Here is a 19713-nt window from a genome sequence, read left to right as displayed (position 1 = left end):
GATTCAGCAAGATATTTATTGACATGTTCACTGAGACTGGAGGATGTGACAAGTGCCTTTCTCCTTCTACTACTTCTTCTTCTTTAAATAAAAAGAAAAACTATTTTTAAAACTACAGGTGAAAATAAAAGCTTGTTTTTGGTGCATTTAAACATACATAGCTTAAATAAGAAACAAATAAAACGCAGAGGGGCAAAAATTGATACACAAATTTTTCTATCAGAAAAGAGAAAGTCCTATGCCTAAATGAACAATGGCTAAAAAAAGGCTGCTTCACAATCCTTAATAAATTAGAGAAGTATGATGCAGTGAGTTGATCTTGTAGAACTAACAAAATTCATGGGTGTTCTTCAAGCTTATTGAAAATTCTTTAACATATACGATAACAAATTATTTTAATTTTCTAAATAATGAGGACATTTTTGGAAGCTGCTGAATAGAATTAAATGGGCAAAATATTCTAATAATTTCAATGTATAGAATTCCAGGTAAAGAAATAACGAAAGTATTTCTATCTGAACTAAGGAGTCTATTATGGAAACTAAGAGAAGATAAAGAGAAAAGGGTTATGATAGCTGCTGATTTTAACACAAACATAACAAATGAAGCCAATGAATCAGCACAATTTATTGATCTGTTTCAAGCATTTGGTTTCAAGTTAAACTTCACAGAATTCACCATTCTGACAAATTATATATTTATACCTAAAAACAAAGATGATGTGACTTACCAAATGAAAGTGCTGACAGGTCGACAGACACACAAACGAACACAAACATACACACAAAATTCAAGCTTTCGCAACAAACTGTTGCCTCATCAGGAAAGAGGGAAGGAGAGGGAAAGACGAAAGGATGTGGGTTTTAAGGGAGAGGGTGAGGAGTCATTCCAGTCCCGGGAGCGGAAAGACTTACCTTCTGGGGAAAAAAGGACGGGTATACACTCGCACACATGAAATATGTCTGCTTGTGTCTGTATATGTGTGGATGGATATGTGTGTGTGTGTGTGCGCGAGTGTATACCTGTCCTTTTTTCCCCATAAGGTAAGTCTTTCCGCTCCCGGGACTGGAATGACTCCTTACCCTCTCCCTTAAAACCCACATGCTTTCGTCTTTCCCTCTCCTTCCCTCTTTCCTGATGAGGCAACAGTTTGTTGCGAAAGCTTGAATTTTGTGTGTATGTTTGTGTTCGTTTGTGTGTCTGTCGACCTGTCAGCACTTTCATTTGGTAAGTCACATCATCTTTGTTTTTAGGTATATTTTTCCTTCATGGATTGTTTCCTTCTATTATAACCAAATTATATATTTAGTGTTACAAGAAAATTCTCTATTGATTTGGTGATTTCTGGTAGTTCTGCATTGTGTTTTGACCTACCAAAAATAAGTGAACAAGGTAATACAAAACATGCATCAGACAATACTATGATAAAAAAATAATAAACTTGTTCCACTGAGATCTTGAAGTAATAATGTGGCCAGTGGATAATTTTATAACAAATTCTAAAAAATATGTCAGATTTCGTGGGAGTTTTTTGCATGAAAAGTTTCTCCCAAAATAGACAACTATTGGTATAAAGTGTCAAGTGACATAAGAAGACAGTTACACAATGAACTGAAAAGGAACACAAATCTAGATTTTATAAATTAAGTAAAATGGTACAAAACTGTATTTACAAGGGTGGCAATGGCAGTGAAAGAAATGGCACACATAAAATCATTCTCAAACAAACAAATAAATCAAAGGCAGTACGATCAGTTATACAGTATGAACATGAGTGTCATATCTGGTAGTCCGCAAATCTCCAAAATTAAGTTACGTGACAAATCCATAGTAAATTCTTCAGAAACATAAGAATATTTCAACAAGGTTTTTTTAATAAATTTATCAAAATCAGATGTTTATGTAAATGGGTCCCCAGATAATGTCCAACCCTTCAGTTTCAATCAGGGTAACAGGGCAGTTCTAGCTAACTTTGGAGCATTACAGCTAAAGACGTAAAAACAGTAGTATTATCCTTAACAAACAAAAATTCATTTGGATGCAATGAAATACCCACTACAGAAATTAAAACAGTATCTAGCATAATATCAGGACCCATAACAGTTATAAATAATCAGTCACTTGAAGAAGGGTGCTTACTAGATGTTCTAGAGTATAAAGTAATAAAGCCATCATTCACGAAGGGTTCTACTGATCATTAAGTCTTCTCCCAGCCTGAGGAATTTTCTGTGGCCTCACTTAGGCTTTTGACTATGTGAGATGCTGCATAAATTAGAAAGATAAGGAATAAAAGCTTTTAAGTGGTTCAATAATATTTAACTGAGAGAATACAAAGAGTAGTGGTAATGTCAGGCACATAGAATTAATTTTCAAACTGGAACATTACTTCGCATGGATCCCCTCAAGGTTCCCTTTTAGGTGAAATTCTGTTTTTATTTTATGTACATAATATCAGCTGCATTTCAGTTCATGCAGTGTGTTCTGTATAGGGATGATAATCAGCTGTCTATTTGCATCGATGGTCCACGGAAAACAAGCAAACCACGAGTTCTACCGTCCAGTTGTACACATTTTGTACAACAGTACACTAGTGACTTTAGCAGTTGCTTCAGTAGCCATGCTTGTACTCCATCTGCACTCTGTTAGGGTCACCATGGCACTGTGTCACTGCCCTACAGAACCTGTGTGGGTAGCAGCTGTATCCTTATACGCGGAAAAGAATGGTAGCTCAAAAACTAACACGGTCACTGTGCTGATAGTTTATCTATGTCACGCACCAGTCAGCCAAATGTGAGCAGTTGTCTTCCTTCATTTTGTACATAAGTGACTTAAGGCATACTTAGCATGTGGTAGTCAACCCCATGTATAAAAATTAAGACAATCAAATTATTAATTACAGACTCATCAACTCCTTCCTATATTTTCAAGATATGGCCAGAAATAATATAGTGCCTCATTTTTCACAGTATGAGCTATTATCTGTCCTTTAGTTCAGCTTTCATAAAGCATCTTCTTAAAAAAAACTATATATAGACTCACAAATGAAGTCCTGGAAAAGCAAAGCAGCAAATTTTTTCTTGTAGATGTATTACGTGATTATGCTAAGGCCTTTAAAAATATGTCTATAAAATTCTATTTTAGAAACTAAAAAAATTGTGGTATTAATGATATCTATCCCTTTTGCATAAACTGAGATATTTTCATAACAGGAGGCATAGGATCATATTTAAAAACTAGACCACAGATACTGCATCCACCAAGAACAGTGACTTATGCAAACAGACTTGTCAGATCTAACAACCAGCAGTGTTACACTGGCTTATATGAGGGCAGTGCTCCAGGCAGGAGACACATCCCCTACCTCCAAATAAGGTCACAGACACCAAGCAATGGTCTTCAGGGTGCCTAAGTAGGTCCGCATAGTGATGAATGAGCAATTTCGTGTGTTTGCTCGTTCAATGTTACTTCGCTATGCTCCAGCTGCAGCACCATACATGAATCTTGTGTTTTCTGCGGACTCACTATGGTTTACTGTGTTGGCCTAATTCTCATTTGCTCCTTATTGATGATCACACATGGACCATGTATTGGACTTGTACTTGTGCCTGTGTTCAGAAACACAGCTTTATATTACATTACAATAAAAGCTATAAAAATAAACACAGAAAGGAGGAGATATTAATGGGGTGTCTTGCAATGTGTGTTCATCCTCATTCTTGACCATCATAAGTGACCATTAACATTATAAGACTGTTCAAAACTGTAATGTCTGCCAAAGACACCAAAATACTAGTCAAGGATCCAAAGTCAACAATGGCAGGTAATCCCAGATTATAGCTGAAAAACCCTTACAATTGGTCAAAAACAAACAGTTTCAGTTTTAATCACACAAAGAGTAATATTATCCAATTCTGAACAAATAAAATGACCTAATGACACCCATAATGTAGCCCAATGTTGCTGTCCAGGTGTATGTTTATTCTACTGGGTCAGAAGAAGGATTTGGCTATAAGCTAGTAACATTCTCAGGCTTGTTTATGTGCCTGTTGACAACTGAACTCTACAGTGTTTTGTTACTTTTACTCCTTGCATTATTTATGCTCCCACTATGACTTTCCATCCAAATACCTGTTACTGTATGACAATTGGGTATGTTCACTGTAAAAAGCCTTTGGTCTGATGAGAGACAAGCACCCATAACCACTTGAAAATGATGTAAGGCCATATTGTAATAAATGTACAGTCAATGGCGAATATGAAGGCATTTAGAAAATATAGATAACTGTTGATGTATAACATACACTATTGTGGTCATATGGATATTAAACTAACAACATGATATAGACAACAGCTATGTAATATAAATGAAGCAGCAGTTCCCTTTTTTTCCAGAATAACAGTATTCCTCTTAATTTTATTACGTTTAATTTACATTCAGTGGACATACAGTTTACGGCATTTTAATGACAATTAATAATTTGCATAGTTTCTAAATGCAGTTTAATTTTACTGATGTATACAATGATATTGATTTCATTCTCCTGGCGGCTCTTCGTTATAATAGGCTTTAAGGGAAACACTAAATAAATGCACGAATGAACCCAACAGCAATTTACTCATTATCTGAGCTTCCATAGATGCAATGACTATGTCTATTGCATGCCACAGAGTCACATGTGAGACATTTCATTGATGTACTGAAAGATCAATGTAGCTTTTGGTTCTAGAAAATATGAAATCATGAAGCTACAAAGGACACTTTCATTTCTGAACATATTTTCAAGTAGAACAGGATTAGACAAATATGAATTATTCCTGCCACTTATTCCCTACTTAACACATTGCAGGAAATATTATTTACCTGTGGGCTGTCAAATAGTGCTCGGCGAGGACCTTTGCTGTTAAAAAATGAGGTAAGAGGAGGCTGCCGAAAGTAACGCAGGGGCGAATTCTTACTGAGACGTTTGCTTGGTGATCCACGTCCTATTCCAAATTTCCGTGGACTCTTGCTAACCTTCTGGGAGAGTGATATAGAATCACTTTCAACCTAAAATTAATCACAAATCAACTGAGTATATCATTATATGAAAATATAAGACACAGACACAAGAAACAGACTTGTAATACCTCATTGCCATTGCAGTTAATAACCTCCAAAGACTGAAATTTTAGCAAACTGAAGTGTTATAAAAATTGATTTACCTGATACACTTTTTAATGCGCCTGATGGAGCCATATCAGTGAGAACCCTCCAAGTGACTTCAAGTTTTTGACTGAGAACCAAGTTTGTGCTTAGCACAAGCCATTCTACACCCTCTCATTTCTGTCAAAGCACTAGCTCTGCAGCACTATGGGGAAGTACATATGGATTTAAAAATTATGGGGGAAAGGTACTGGAATGCTGCAGCTATTCGTTTGGCCATAAAGCACTGACAGATGGGTCAGTTTGTATACTGTTTCCTGCAAGAGGTGGTGATCGAGATCTGAGTCCCAGTCAAATACATAGTTTCAGCATCAGGTGTACCTGAATTTATTTGTAAATTTTATTAAGATCTGGATAAGGGAAGATTTACCACAATTCTACTACAATAGTCATGGGTGAGAGTCAGATGAGATGAAATGAAATGTAGGCAACCAATGGTCTTTGGGAATTTACTTTTTGTTTAACAATTACTGTCTGGTGTTCTCTTCTATTACATATTGAGAGATTTCCTCAGGAATTATTGGTCAGCTTACAACAACTATCATCATTACTGTAAGTGGACAGTAACCAATAAATACTGGACCACTCTAAAACCCAGAACCAAATGATGAAAACAAGAAACAGTACTATGTCATGTGCAGAAGTTATATGTATATCAACTGTTCTAGAAATTTCTTGAAAGACAACATTACATCTACCAAGACTGTTCCCTTTCATAAAATAGTGTTTATTAAACCACTATTAGACTGTTTTAGCAACACAAGCATATTCAAGGGGACAAGTCGATGTTTGGCTGTCATGTGGTACATATGCACGGTTTTTCTATTTGAAGATGTCTATATAGCTGAAATTGATCAACAGTTGTTAGAGCAAACTCTCTATTTACAATCAGAAACAATAGTCTTTGAGAAATTTAAAAGGACTACGGTGCTTCAAAAAGAGATTACAAGATTAATATCAAGTAAAGCAAAGCAACACTAACAGAATGCAATCAAATCAAGAGAAGACAATGGTGAGGGAATTAGATCAGGAAATGAGACACTAAATGGAGTAGGTATGTTTGCTTTTCAGTTAGCAAAACAACTTACAATAGCTGAATAGAGTCGAAATAAAATGCAGACTGGTCTATAGTATGAAAAGTGTTTCTGAATAAATAGAAGAATTTGTTAACATCAAATATAAATTTAAATGCTAGGAAGTCTTTTCTGAAGGTATTTTTCTGGAGTGCCGCCTTGCACAGTATGAAACCTGAATGATGAACAGTTCGGGCAAGAAGAGAATAAAAGCTTTAGGCATGTGGTGCTACAGAACGATGCTACAGATTATATGGGTAGATCACATATCATCATCATCATCATCATCATCATCATCATCATTTAAGACTGAATTATGCCTTTCAGCGTTCAGTCTGGAGCATAGCCCCCCTTATACAGTTCCTCCATGATCCCCTATTCAGCGCTAACATTGGTGCCTCTTCTGATGTTAAACCTATTACTTAAAAATCATTCTTAATCGAATCCAGGTACCTTCTCCTCAGTCTGCCCTGACTCCTCCTACCCTCTACTGCTGAATCCATGAGTCTCTTGGGTAACCTTGCTTCTCCCATGCGTGTAACATGACCCCACCATCTAAGCCTGTTCGCCCTGACTGCTACATCTATAGAGTTCATTCCCAGTTTTTCTTTGATTTCCTCATTGTGGACACCCTCCTGCCATTGCTCCCATCTACTAGTACCTGCAATCATCCTAGCTACTTTCATATCCGTAACCTCAACCTTGTTGATAAGGTAACCTGAATCTACCCAATTTTCGCTCCCATACAACAAAGTTGGTCGAAAGATTGAACGGTGCACAGATAACTTAGTCTTGGTAATGATTTCCTTTTTGCTACACCTCGCTTCCAGTTCTTTCACTATGTTGCCATCCTGTGAGAATATGCATCCTAAGTACTTGAAACTGTCCACCTGTTCTAACTTTGTTCCTCCTATTTGGCACTCAATCCGTTTATATTTCTTTCCCACTGACATTACTTTCGTTTTGGAGATGCTAATCTTCATACCATAGTCCTTACATTTCTGATCTAGCTCTGAAATATTACTTTGCAAACTTTCAATCGAATCTGCCATCACAACTAAGTCATCTGCATATGCAAGACTGCTTATTTTGTGTTCACATATCTTAATCTCACCCAGCCAGTCTATTGTTTTCAACATATGATCCATAAATAATATGAACAACAGTGGAGACAGGTTGCAGCCTTGTCTTACCCCTGAAACTACTCTGAACCATGAACTCAATTTACCGTCAACTCTAACTGCTGCCTGACTATCCATGCAAAGACCTTTAATTGCTTGCAAAAGTTTGCCTCCTATTCCATAATCTTGTAGAACAGACAATAACTTCCTCCTAGGAACCCGGTCATATGCCTTTTCTAGATCTATAAAGCATAGATACAATTCCCTGTTCCACTCATAACACTTCTCCATTATTTGCCGTAAGCTAAAGATCTGGTCCTGACAACCTCTAAGAGGCCTAAACCCACACTGATTTTCATCCAATTGGTCCTCAACTAATACTCGCACTTTCCTTTCAACAATACCTGAGAAGATTTTACCCAAAACGCTGATTAAAGAGATACCTCTGTAGTTGTTACAATCTTTTCTGTTTCTATGTTTAAAGATTGGTGTGATTACTGCTTTTGTCCAGTCTGATGGAACCTCTCCCGACTCCCAGGCCATTTCAATTATCCTGTGTAGCCATTTAAGACCTGACATTCCACTGTATTTGATGAGTTCCGACTTAATTTCATCCACCCCAGCCGCTTTATTGCACTGCAATCTATTGACCATTTTTTCCACTTCCTCAAATGTGATCCTATTTCCATCATCATTCCTATCCCATTCTACCTCAAAATCTGAAACACAGGATTCACCAGCAGTTTTCCTGACCTGTCCAAAATACTTGTCATTTCCTTCTTACCTCCCTTTCGAAGACTGCTAATTACACTCCAGAATGGTTTTCCAGCAGCTTGACCCATAGTCTCCAACCTGTTTCCAAAGTCTTCTCACGATTTCTTCTTGGATGCTGCAATTATCTGTTTGGCTTTGTTTCTTTCTTCAACATAACTTTCTCTGTCCTCTTGGGTTCTGGTTTGTAGCCATTTTTGATACGCCTTCTTTTTCCTTTTACAGGCTGCCTTGACTGTATCATTCCACCAAGCTGTTTGCTTCATCCTACTTTTACACACTACTGTTCCAAGACATTCTTTAGCCACTTCTAGTACTGTGTCCCTGTACCTTGTCCATTCCTTTTCTAATGACTGTAATTGACTACATTCAACTAACTGGTACCTTTCTGAGATCGCTGTTATGTACTTGTGCCTGATTTCCTTATCCTGAAGTTTCTCCACTCTTATCCTCCTACATATGGACCTGACCTCCTGCGCTTTCGGCCTCACAATCCCAATTTCACTGCAGATTAAATAATGATCAGTGTCATCAAAGAATCCCCTGAATACACGTGTGTCCCTCACAGCCTTCCTGAATTCCTGATCTGTTATTATACAGTCAATGACAGATCTGGTTCCCCTGCCTTCCCAAGTATACCGGTGAATGTTCTTATGTTTAAAAAAGGAGTTTGTGATTACTAAGCCCATACTCACACAGAAATCCAAGAGTTGTTTCCCGTTCCTCTTGGCCTCCATATCCTCTCCAAATTTACCCATAACCTTTTCATACCCTAGTGTTCGATTTCCAATCCTGGCGTTAAAATCACCTATGAGCAGAACACTGTCCTTGTCCTTTACTCTAACAACTACATCACTGAGTGCCTCATAAAAACTATCCATCTTATCTTGATCTGTCCCTTCACAATGCGAATATACTGACACAATCCTAATTTTCTTTCTAGACACTGTCAAATCTATCCACATCAGTCGTTCGTTTACATATCTTATTGCAACTACGCTGGGTTCCATTTCTTTCCTGATGTAAAGCCCTACACCCGATTGTGCTATTCCTGCTTTGACTCCTGACAGGTAGACCTTGTATTCTCCCACTTCCTCTTCTTTCTCAACCCTTACCCGAATCAAGGAATTGTCAGTTTTTACAAGAGAGTGAGTGAGAGTGGTGTGTGTGTGTGTGTGTGTGTGTGTGTGTGTGTGTGTGTGTGTGTGTGTGTGTGTGTGTGGGCGCGCGCGCGCGTGCACAAACATGCCCCTGTGGAGTGGCAGGGGATTATAGAGCAAGGCCAAGCCTCGAATGCAGTAAGCAGGTACAAGAGGATGTAGGCTGCAGTAGTCATGCAGAAATGAAGAGGCTTGCATAGGATAGATTGGTGCAGAGACCTGGATCAAACCAGTTTTCACGCTAAAAAACAACAACAACAACAGTGTGGTACTAAACCACAAAATATTACCTGTATCTAGAAAATTCAACTGGCCACCAAAGTCCACAATGTATGAAACAAAAACCTTGCGGATCACCTACTTTCACATATCTAACTGTTCACTACTGAAAAATTCTGTTATGCAGGTAATACTTCATGACAGTTGTTCTTTGACAGGTATGATACATTACTTCTTATATATAAATAAAAATTACTCACAGAAATTGTGAACAGTATTTTAAAACCACAACACTGAAGTACATTTTGCAATCAGTATCATTTTTCTTCATTGTTTCATAAAAACTTATGTTCTACAAGATCACACCTCAAATCATAATTTTCATCAAATGACTTACCGTGTCTGGAAGAAGTGATACAGATAAATGTAAATCAATCTTGCCACGGAACTGTGTTGATGTTACTGCATTTACTGGACTGCTTTTTGTTGCTGCAGTCTGTGTGCCCTTTCGAGCTTTCTTTGATTGACGAGGATATGGAGTGGATGATGTCTTTGGACCTTTCACAGATACTGTTGTCTCACTGACACTGGCCTCCACGTGTTCTTTCCTTCTCTTTAAATTCTGCTGGTGAGTGGACCCTGTCTGCATCTTGCCATGATGGGCTGCCTGCAACAGATATAATGTTTGAGTATGCTACACTAAAAAGTAATATAATCTTTAGCCTTGAACATCACACCACATGTTTTCGGCTAAATACATAAAATTAAGTTGTGACTTTCAGGTAGAAGTAACTGCTACAAAATGCGGATGCTCAAATCTCAGCTTCTTCAACAACTGTACACTCAAAAATACAGGTACTGTCTGAATGACAAGATCCACAGTTGAACATCTGTCACACAATCAATTTGCAAGCTGCAAGAGGACTCACGAGATCGCCCACCTTGTTGGCAAAGAGTCATATTGCTTTTAAAGTGATTGTAGGGTGAACAAATTCAAAACATTAAAATCTGCCCCGTGTCATTCCAATTACAATGTTGATAAGCTACAGAAATACCTTGATTTCTATAGCATTTGTAACCAAGGCGAACAAACAGTACAAGTAGCAAGTAACAACTGTATGTTTATTAAGTTTAATAAACAGAATATAAGAACAAAGTTTCTTGGATTTGAGTTTCCGCTACTTGGTTCAGCTTGCATGTAAATCTCTGACATTGCACTGGAATGTTCTCAAATAGACCAAGTCCATGAAGCTAGAGTCGGCGGTGAGCAGTAACTTGCGTGAAGACAATGATCTCCAGTTGGACATGATTGGCAGTGACCAGCATGTTGCATGATGATAGACAAAGTCTGCGAGGCTGTGGCTGTCAGTGAGTGGCAGGATGCTCGAGGGTGGGTGAAGCCTGAGAGGCAACGATGCATTTGGCGATGGTTTGGCTGCTTGGATGCTGGAGTGAGATATTCCTCATTCAGCACAGCAATGCAAATTCTGATTCATGGGCAGCTAGGTGTGGCCAGCGTAAGCCTGCAGGATGAAAGGTTTGATCAGCAACCAACCAGAATAACCAACCTGTGGAAGGATACTGGCATGGGGTACAGCAGGCACGTGATTCTCAGAAGTGAGGTAGTGTCATGATGGTAGCACTGTTTGCAGACATGCTTACGCGTCTAGCAGCAAGCTATGGCTCTGTGGCAGTTGCTCAAAGTTTGGCTGAAAAAGTGGGATGGAGTTCCAGCATCCTGTGGTGCACAACTGTATGATTGATGGCTATATTTCTGGCAGTAGTCAGCAGACACAGCATCCCTCAGCCCCAAGGGGAGATGATGTGGCGTCCGAAGGGAGGATGCGGCCCTTGGTTGGTGCAAAGTCCACGGATTGGGTACTTGTGAAGGTAGAGGCCTGGGCCCAGGGAGTGTTCATCAAAGGCGGTCGGCTCTGATGCCCCAGTGACTGATGGGTCTGGCTCACAGATGTGTAGTGTTGTCACCTGGAAAGGCTGACCTGGTTGCCAAGGGCAGTGATGCAAATGTGGTGCCATTGTCACAGAAGGTCAATCTGGCCACCAAAGGTGGCGATGGAGGCAGGACCTGGCATTGTCTGGGTGTGAATCGAAGTTTCAAGGAGTTCATAACCACCGCCCCAGGAAAGTCTAGCTGTTAGCCCATGTAGAGTTGCAGATGAGGAACAGCTGAAGCCCTATGTAACACAAAAGGACCCTGTGGCCACACGTGGTACCACGGCATGGAAAACAGCAAAGTGAGCCCTGACTTGGCATATGGAAATTAAAGTTTGAAGGAAGGTAGGTAGCCCTGTGCCATGAATGTGGCTCTTAGGCTGCAGAGCACTGCTGAAGTACCTTCACCCTATCAGCATCAAAGGTCCCTGAGAAATGTTCAGTGGAGCGAGTCTAGGAGCACTGAAAGTGCCACATAACATGCATCCTGAAAGGAGTCATGGAAGAGTGGTGAAGGCTCCAGTGATGTTGGCAGATTGTCGGGTTAGTACAGCAGTGGTGGCAGGGATGGTGGCAGCAGTGCCAGTACCTGTGGCGGAGGTGTGTTTATAAATGTTAAATGTGAACAGGGGGTCAGTAAGCAGTGTGAAGGATGCTGCTGATTGTGGATTGTGTAGACGAGTACTGAGAATTTGAACAGTACGACAAACGAGCATTGAGGAAGACACTACAGAAAGTTTATAGTGCACAGGAGCACAAAAATTGTTGTAACAGGCACTGAGTTGGTCCCTTAGGTGGACAGAGTAGCAAGTTCTGCACCAAGGTTACAGAACTGAAGAGTGCAAAGGATGTAAGCACCAGAGTAAGCAAGGTGAAACACTCATTATTGAGCAGCGTCTTGAGTTGCACAGGCCTCAAAGTATTATTCCAACAGTGTGAGGAAGGCACGCCTTGGCTCAAACTCTTCACTGAATTCCTGAAGTAACAGTGGCTGTGTCATTGACATCTGTGGGAAGGTAGTGTCTGGGCAGGTTAACTTCTATAAGAAAAGCTTGGAGTAATGTTGCAGCTGCTGTAAGCAAACCAGGAGCTGCACTAAGACATCTGAGGGCTGTGATGCCATACTCATCTGTGTGATTAGTGGCTGTGTCACACACAATAGCAGGGAACACAGCAGTTTCCCAATTACAAAAAGCCATTCAAAACCGAACAAATTATGGTTCATCATAGAAAACTGCTCTGGTAAATTACATGACATTTTTTCAGTTTAACTGAATCTAGTCATCATTTAAATTAGTGTACAGTGTTTTTTGAAGACAACAGTTAAAGAATGAAGATTGAATAAAATAATAGTCTTTCTCACACACTTTTAGTTAATAATGTAGGAGCTATGCGGTTCTTCTCTCTGGTATTCTGTAATAATATTCCAAGTCATCAAAAATGAAATTGATAAATTTCTGTAAGTAATGCATCATTTGCTTGCTTTTATTTTTAATCATAATATAAGAACCAGTTTCTATTTTTCCACGATGAATTTCCTATTTTCTTTAATTGTTTCCATCTCAGACATTCCCTCCATATTTCTGAGTGCAGAATTAGCAACAAAACCACCAGTAACAACTGAAATCCATGGAGGCAACCACCAAGTGACCTATATGCGATAGAAAACACCTTATTTCTGCAGTATTTATGCAGATAGTATGCTGCTTATGATGCAACAGTTAAGAAGCATAAATAAAATAAATGTAGCTTCTGTGCCAACTTGCTGATATATTGTCTGCAGTTTCTGTATCAAGTTCTTTGGTCAACATTTTTTTAACAGTTTTCCTGAAGTTTCGTCAGCATGAGTGGCCGTCATTGTCGAAGGTTCACCCTCCTTTTCTGGTGGTGAACTTGAGTCAGAGATTATATGTGCTTGTCACATCTGAAGGTTTTTCCCTGGTCATTACCATTGTGGTTGGCAATGTTGCAATGTGAATATCATACCTCTGACACTAGAGGTACTGGTTAACGGACTGTGGCACTATCCCAGCAAGCCTCACAGACCAGTTCTGATCCTTGGCCTGCCAGAAACTCCACTATATCCTATCAACTGCACAAATAATTTTACACTTAGCTGCTGCACTAACAACTCTGGGACAATGATGTAGCGGATAGTTAAACTTAGCCAGTAATTTTCATCAGACTCTGGCTAAGGCACAAATATACAGTATATGATGAATATGTTTTTAAAATATTAGCCTTACATTTCCATATCTTTGGTCAATAAAGATGAAGAACAACATTTCTTCTAATTCATGAGTAATTCAGTTAGGTTCAACGTAATGAGGAACTGATAATGATGTCCTTATATATGCATTTTCCACATCTGTATATTAGTGTTGTTATACTACTTCATGCTGGATTCATTGTGTTCCAACCCCCCACATCTAGTGATGTCACTGTCAATGGGCTGTTAAATCCTAATCATCCTTCTTTTCTTCTAAGAAATGTGTGTCTTGTGTAAAGCTGATGACTATGCAAGATTACTTGATTGCAGAAAGACCAAAGCAGTTAACAAAATGGTTGAAATGGCTCTGAGCACTTTGGGACTTAACATCTATGGTCATCAGTCCCCTAGAACTTAGAACTACTTAAACCTAACTAACCTAAGGACACCACACAACACCCAGTCATCACGAGGCAGAGAAAATCCCTGACCCCGCCGGGAATCGAACCCGGGTACCTGGGCGCGGGAAGCGAGAACGCTACTGCATGATCACGAGCTGCGGACAAAGCAGTTAACATCTCACAATAAGCTGAAATGTGAATTCTGTCATCAGATGGTCTTCAAAAGTAATGAGCACCTAGGAATGTTGCACAATTCAACTAGTCAGCTTCAAAGGTGAGTGATAAAGTAATCAAATATTAGTAGTACCAAAAAGCCACTTAAACCACTAAAACTCAGCTCTGCCCATGGACGAATGAATCTCGTCATGTTTCACACAATATTTCAAATGCTACACTCTAAATCAAAATTTTCCACACAATCTTCAAACACAGAACTCTTTACAGCAATTGCAAAAATAGTAGAGCTAACATGGGATTCAGTATTTTGAGATTTTTAACAGCTTTGAAATCAGCATGACATTGCCATACATAGGAACATAGCTAGGTTTATCAGTGAAAACATCAAGATAAGTAGAACACAGATTTTTGTATTTAATAGACAGCCAACCACTGACACAGAAGTAAATTGCTCAATGGACGGTATTATTTATAATTACAGATTTTTTTGCAACGTCAGAGTTATATGTGGAAAAGTGTTACTAGATTTTTAAAAAAAGTTAGCAATTACTAGTAAGAACAGACAGAATTTCAACATGGTACGGAAGCTGACAGCCAACTTTCAATTCAAATGTTGTACTATGATATCTACAAAAATAATCAATTTTCGAAAATATTCAGTAATTGGATGCATAAAAAAATCTTGTTACCATATGGTGGCATGAGAAAACGCACCCAAAAATATTGAAATTTGCAAGGTTTCGAAGCCAGTGGCTCCTTCTTCTGATGGGATGGTTGAAGGGGAAGGAAGAAGGGTGAAGAAAAATGACTGATGAGGTTTAGGAAATGAGGAGAGTTCGGAAAAGTCACCCGGAATTTCAGGTCACGGGAGACTTACTGGATGGATGAGAAGGAAACATTGATTGTTGGGGAATGCACCAGACGAAATTTGAAAACCTGAGAGCTTAAAAGTGGATGAGAGGGTAATACAAAAGAAAGAGATTAGTGACGAAACATCATGCAGGAGTTAATAAGAGTGGAAAGCTAAGTGCATTGTATGTGGTAGAGGAGGGGAGCAAGGAAAAATATACAGATGAGAAAATAAAAGATATAGAAAACTAAAAGGGAGTATGGAAAGGAATGGTTACTCAGAAGAAATGCTGAGAGCAAAGAAATTCCTATCACATATTACATTCGGTCCTTTCGAAAATGTGCTTTTGCACTATCAAAACTAAGGTCCTACATTCTGTCTCTCAAAATCTGCTTGTCACTGGGAGTTATCTCCAAAGGCCTAACATTGGAAGTCCCTGTTTCTGGATTTAATCCTTATTTACACCAATCCCTTTTACAACTTCACTTACCTGGCTAACCTGTGACCTATATGCCTCACCTGCCAATTTTCACTCCACCAGACTTCTATCCTCCTACAAAATCCTGCAGTTCCCTTGGATGGTATCATCCACCAGGTCAACTTCAAACTGCAACAACATGCCAAACTTCACCTCAAAAATCTGTCCCACCTTCTCCTGAACTACCTCAACAATGGTATTTCCCTTCTTATCCCTCTCCAGCTCCCTAAACAGCCACACCATCAACCACCACTGCTCTCCTACAAAGTGATCTATCAAAAGACACAGTCACAACGGTACGGTATTCTCAACCTCTCATCTAAGGCACTCTCCCCTCCTGAATTATTTACATTATACAAGCGTCTCACTTTCAGCCCTAAACCTACATTTAATTATGTTGCTTTGATGAAGAACCTACTTCCCTTCATACGCAATGTCAACTGGAAATATCACTCAGCAACCCAATCTCAAAACCTTTGCAACAGCAATCCCTAAACCTTTCCAACAGCAAACCTGACACTGAACCCTGCCTTGAACCCATTATTCCGATTGAATCCACCACAACCTCAAAATCATGCCTTACAAGCCTTCCAAGAATTCTGAACATCCAGCACTGCTTCACAATCCTTCCTTAGATTCCTACAATACGACCGTAACTTGTCCTCTGCTGAACTCCAGGCCAGGCTCTTCATTTCCTAAAAACTGATGACTCCATCATTATCCTCCAAGCGGGCAAGGGATCTACTAATGTGGAACTTAACTGACAGGACTATTTAAGCAAGGGTCTATGCCATCTGTCTGACACCTCTATGTACAGCATCTGGCCATCAAGATCCCATACCTTTAACAAAAACTGACCTACAGTCCCTCCTTAAAAACTCAGTTCCTCACAAGGATTAATACATCAATCCACCTCTGCCCCCCCCCCCCCCCCCGCCTTTCTCCTAAGATCCACAAATACAATCACCCTCGTTTCCCATAGTTGCTAGATTCGAAGCACCCAGCAAACATATACGTGCCTTAGTTGATCAACACCTCCAACCTACAGTATAATGACTTCCCTCCTATATTAAAGACACCAACCATTTTCTAGAGCATCTGAAATCTGTGCCTGTTCCCTTCCTACTACACACCTTCCTTGTCACCACTTCTGCCTCCCTCTACACCAACAACCTCTGTGTACACTGTCTGTCTAGTGCTGAACATTTGCTCAAGCAGCTCCCACCTGACCCCAGACTTACGACACCTCGTCCTTCCTGTTCTTCTTTAATTACTTTTTTCCTTGCTAACAAAACTAATTTACCTTTGAGGGGCAGACATACAAACAGTTCAGAGACAGTGCCATACAAACCAGGATGACTCCTCCCAAAGCCAAACTTTTCATGGCTTGCTTGAAGGGTGCTTTCATGGGATCCACGAGGCTTCAACCCCTCCTTTGGGTTAAGTACGTTGGTGACATCTGGACTCATGGTGAGGCTGACCAGTTAAAATTCTTAGAATCTCTAAATACATTCTGCCAGTTAAATTTCACATGGTCCTATTCCAAACCTCTGCTACTTTTCTTGATGTTGACCTCATCCTCACCGAGTGTCAGCTACACACTTCTGCTGACTTTAAACTTACTAACAAACAACAGTATTTACATTCTGACAGTTGCCATCCTTTCCATGTCAAAGTTCCCTCGCATATATGACTCAGTAGAGGTAGCATTTTGTATTGGAAAAGGTAGAGTAACTTTGATTTTCAGGTATGTTTTATGTATTACCCCTCTTGTGAAAAATGTAACTTTTAGACCTTCTCCCCACTCTGTGTTATCTGCCATTTTCAGAAAATCACCATGCAGTGACTCTTTTTATAGATTCTCCTCAATAAATTGTTTCCACTGTATTCTATGATAAAATGTGCCATTATCAATTTAAAAAGGCATTAAATTTACTGCAAGTTTCATATATGATAGGTTGGAAAATTTGGAAGAGCTACTGAGATATGAGCCAGTGAAAACCTGCAAAAATCTCAAGCAATCGTGAAAAGTCAGATATGTCAGTGGTTTCACCTTAATAACTTTCATTCAGTGCAATTTTTGCACAATGCATAATAACCAGTGTCATAGAGAATTTCCCTGAAGATTCATAGAAAATATCTGTACTTGCTTCATACACATGTCGAGAAATATTGCGTTAACAATTTTAGTGAAAGTGAACTCTAAACTGAAAATACCATCCTCAGTCAAAATAGTATTCCTGAATGTAATATCTTTATGCCATCACATATGCAATACATACATATAGTTCAGGAGAGTCACGTAATTTCAGGAGAATAAGTATTTTTGAGAAAGAAAAACACAAGTTTTATACACTTTCACATGTACTTATATTTCAACAAAATTGAGTTTGAAAATAGATCTTAAATTTTATTTTAGTAATATATACAAAATTTTGTTAAAAATTCATCAATTTCAGTTGAGTTGGCTCAGATGTGGTTCATGTGTACAATTCATCAGTTAGACCAATAGGCTTCACTATCTAACTTGTCTTCTACAATGTCAAATTCCACCTCTGATGCATTATTGCATGGTTCGAATCCATGACAAACACGTACAATGTAGCATTGAGGCCTCAAATCATTTGCTGCAGTGCCTGTGAAGCTGGTATACTATGTGATCAGAAGTATCGGGACACCTGGCTGAAAATGACTTACAAGTTCGTGACGCCTTCCTTCGGTAATGTTGGAATTCAATATGGTCTTGGCCCACCCTTAAGCCTTGATGACAGCTTCCACTCTCACAGCCATACGTTCAATCAGTAGCTGGAAGGTTTCTTGGGGAATGGCAACCCATTCTTCACAGAGTGCTGCACTGAGGGGAGGTATTGATGTCAGTTGGTGAGGCCTGGTACAAAGTCGGCATTCTAAAACATCCCAAAGGTGTTCTATGGGATTCAGGTCAGGACTCTGTACAGGCCAGTCTATTACAGGGATGTTACTGTAGTGTAACCACTCTGCCACAGGTTGTGAATTATGAATAGGTGCTCAACCGAGTTGAAAGATTCAATCACCATCCCCAAATTGCTCCTCAACAGTGGGAAGCAAGAAGGTGCTTAAAACATCAATGTAGGCCTGTGTTGTGATAGTGCCAAGCAAAACAACAAGGGGTGCAAGCCCCCTCCATGAAAAACATGACCAAACCATAACACCACCGCCCCTGAACTTTACTGTTGGCACTACACACATTGGCAGATGACGTTCATCGGGCATTCGCCATACCCACACCCTGCCATTGGATCGCCGCATTGTGTACCGTGATTAGTCACTCCACATAACATTTTTACACTGTTCAATCGTCCAATGTTTACCCTCCTTACACCAAGTGAGGCATTGTTTGGCATTTACCGGCATGCTGTGTGGCTTATGAGCAGCCACTCGACCATGAAATCCAGGTTTTCTCACTTCCCGCCTTACTGTCATAATACTTGCAGTGGATCCTGATGCAGTTTGGAATTCCTGTGGGATAGATGTCTCCCTACAACACATTACGACCCTCTTCAACTGTCGGCTGTCTCTGTCAGTCAACAGACGAGGTCAGCCTGTACGGTTTTGTGCTGTACATGTCCCTTCACGTTTCCACTTCACTATCACATCGGAAACAGTGGACCTAGGGATGCTTAGGAGCGTGTGAATCTCACATACAGATGTATGTTTGAGTCACACCCTATCACCTGACCATGTTTGAAGTCCGTGAGTTCCGTGGAGTGCCCCATTCTGCTCTGTCATGACGTCTAATGACTACTGAGGTCACTGATATGGAGTACCTGGCAGTAGATGGCAGCACAATGCGCTTAATATGAAAAATGTATGTTTTTGGAGGTATCTGGATACTTTTGATCACATAGTGTAATTTATTAATTGTCACTGGCACCAGACCACGAATGTCCTCCTTCCCCACTTGAGGGCTTTTCTTTTCATATCCCAGCCACATTTGAACTTGTCAATAAGTATTATATGCATGATATTGAACTGCACCCCAGCCAAATCTTCTATCTCCTGCTTGGTGACCATTTCTGATTGCTGAAATTTCTTCTGAAGCAATGAGATGAAGCGGGA

At 39.7% G+C, this 19713-nt stretch overlaps 1 protein-coding gene across 1 annotated transcript in view; it reads right to left on the bottom strand.

Annotated features, from left to right (window-relative positions):
* The window catches only part of LOC126088556 (fanconi-associated nuclease 1-like), a 173873-nt gene that overhangs the window by 125709 nt on the left and 28451 nt on the right, over window positions 1-19713 (bottom strand). The window contains exons 2-3 of the mRNA XM_049906741.1: window positions 9945-10214; window positions 4862-5047 (exon numbers count right to left, since the gene is read on the bottom strand). Of these exons, the coding sequence (XP_049762698.1) occupies window positions 4862-5047; window positions 9945-10214 (456 nt within the window). The remainder of the gene's footprint in view (window positions 1-4861; window positions 5048-9944; window positions 10215-19713) is intronic.

Source organism: Schistocerca cancellata, chromosome 6, assembly GCF_023864275.1.
Source record: "Schistocerca cancellata isolate TAMUIC-IGC-003103 chromosome 6, iqSchCanc2.1, whole genome shotgun sequence".
NCBI classification, from domain to species: domain Eukaryota; kingdom Metazoa; phylum Arthropoda; class Insecta; order Orthoptera; family Acrididae; genus Schistocerca; species Schistocerca cancellata.
The sequence above is the reverse complement of the archived record's forward strand: the minus strand, read 5'-3'. Positions and strand labels throughout refer to the sequence as shown.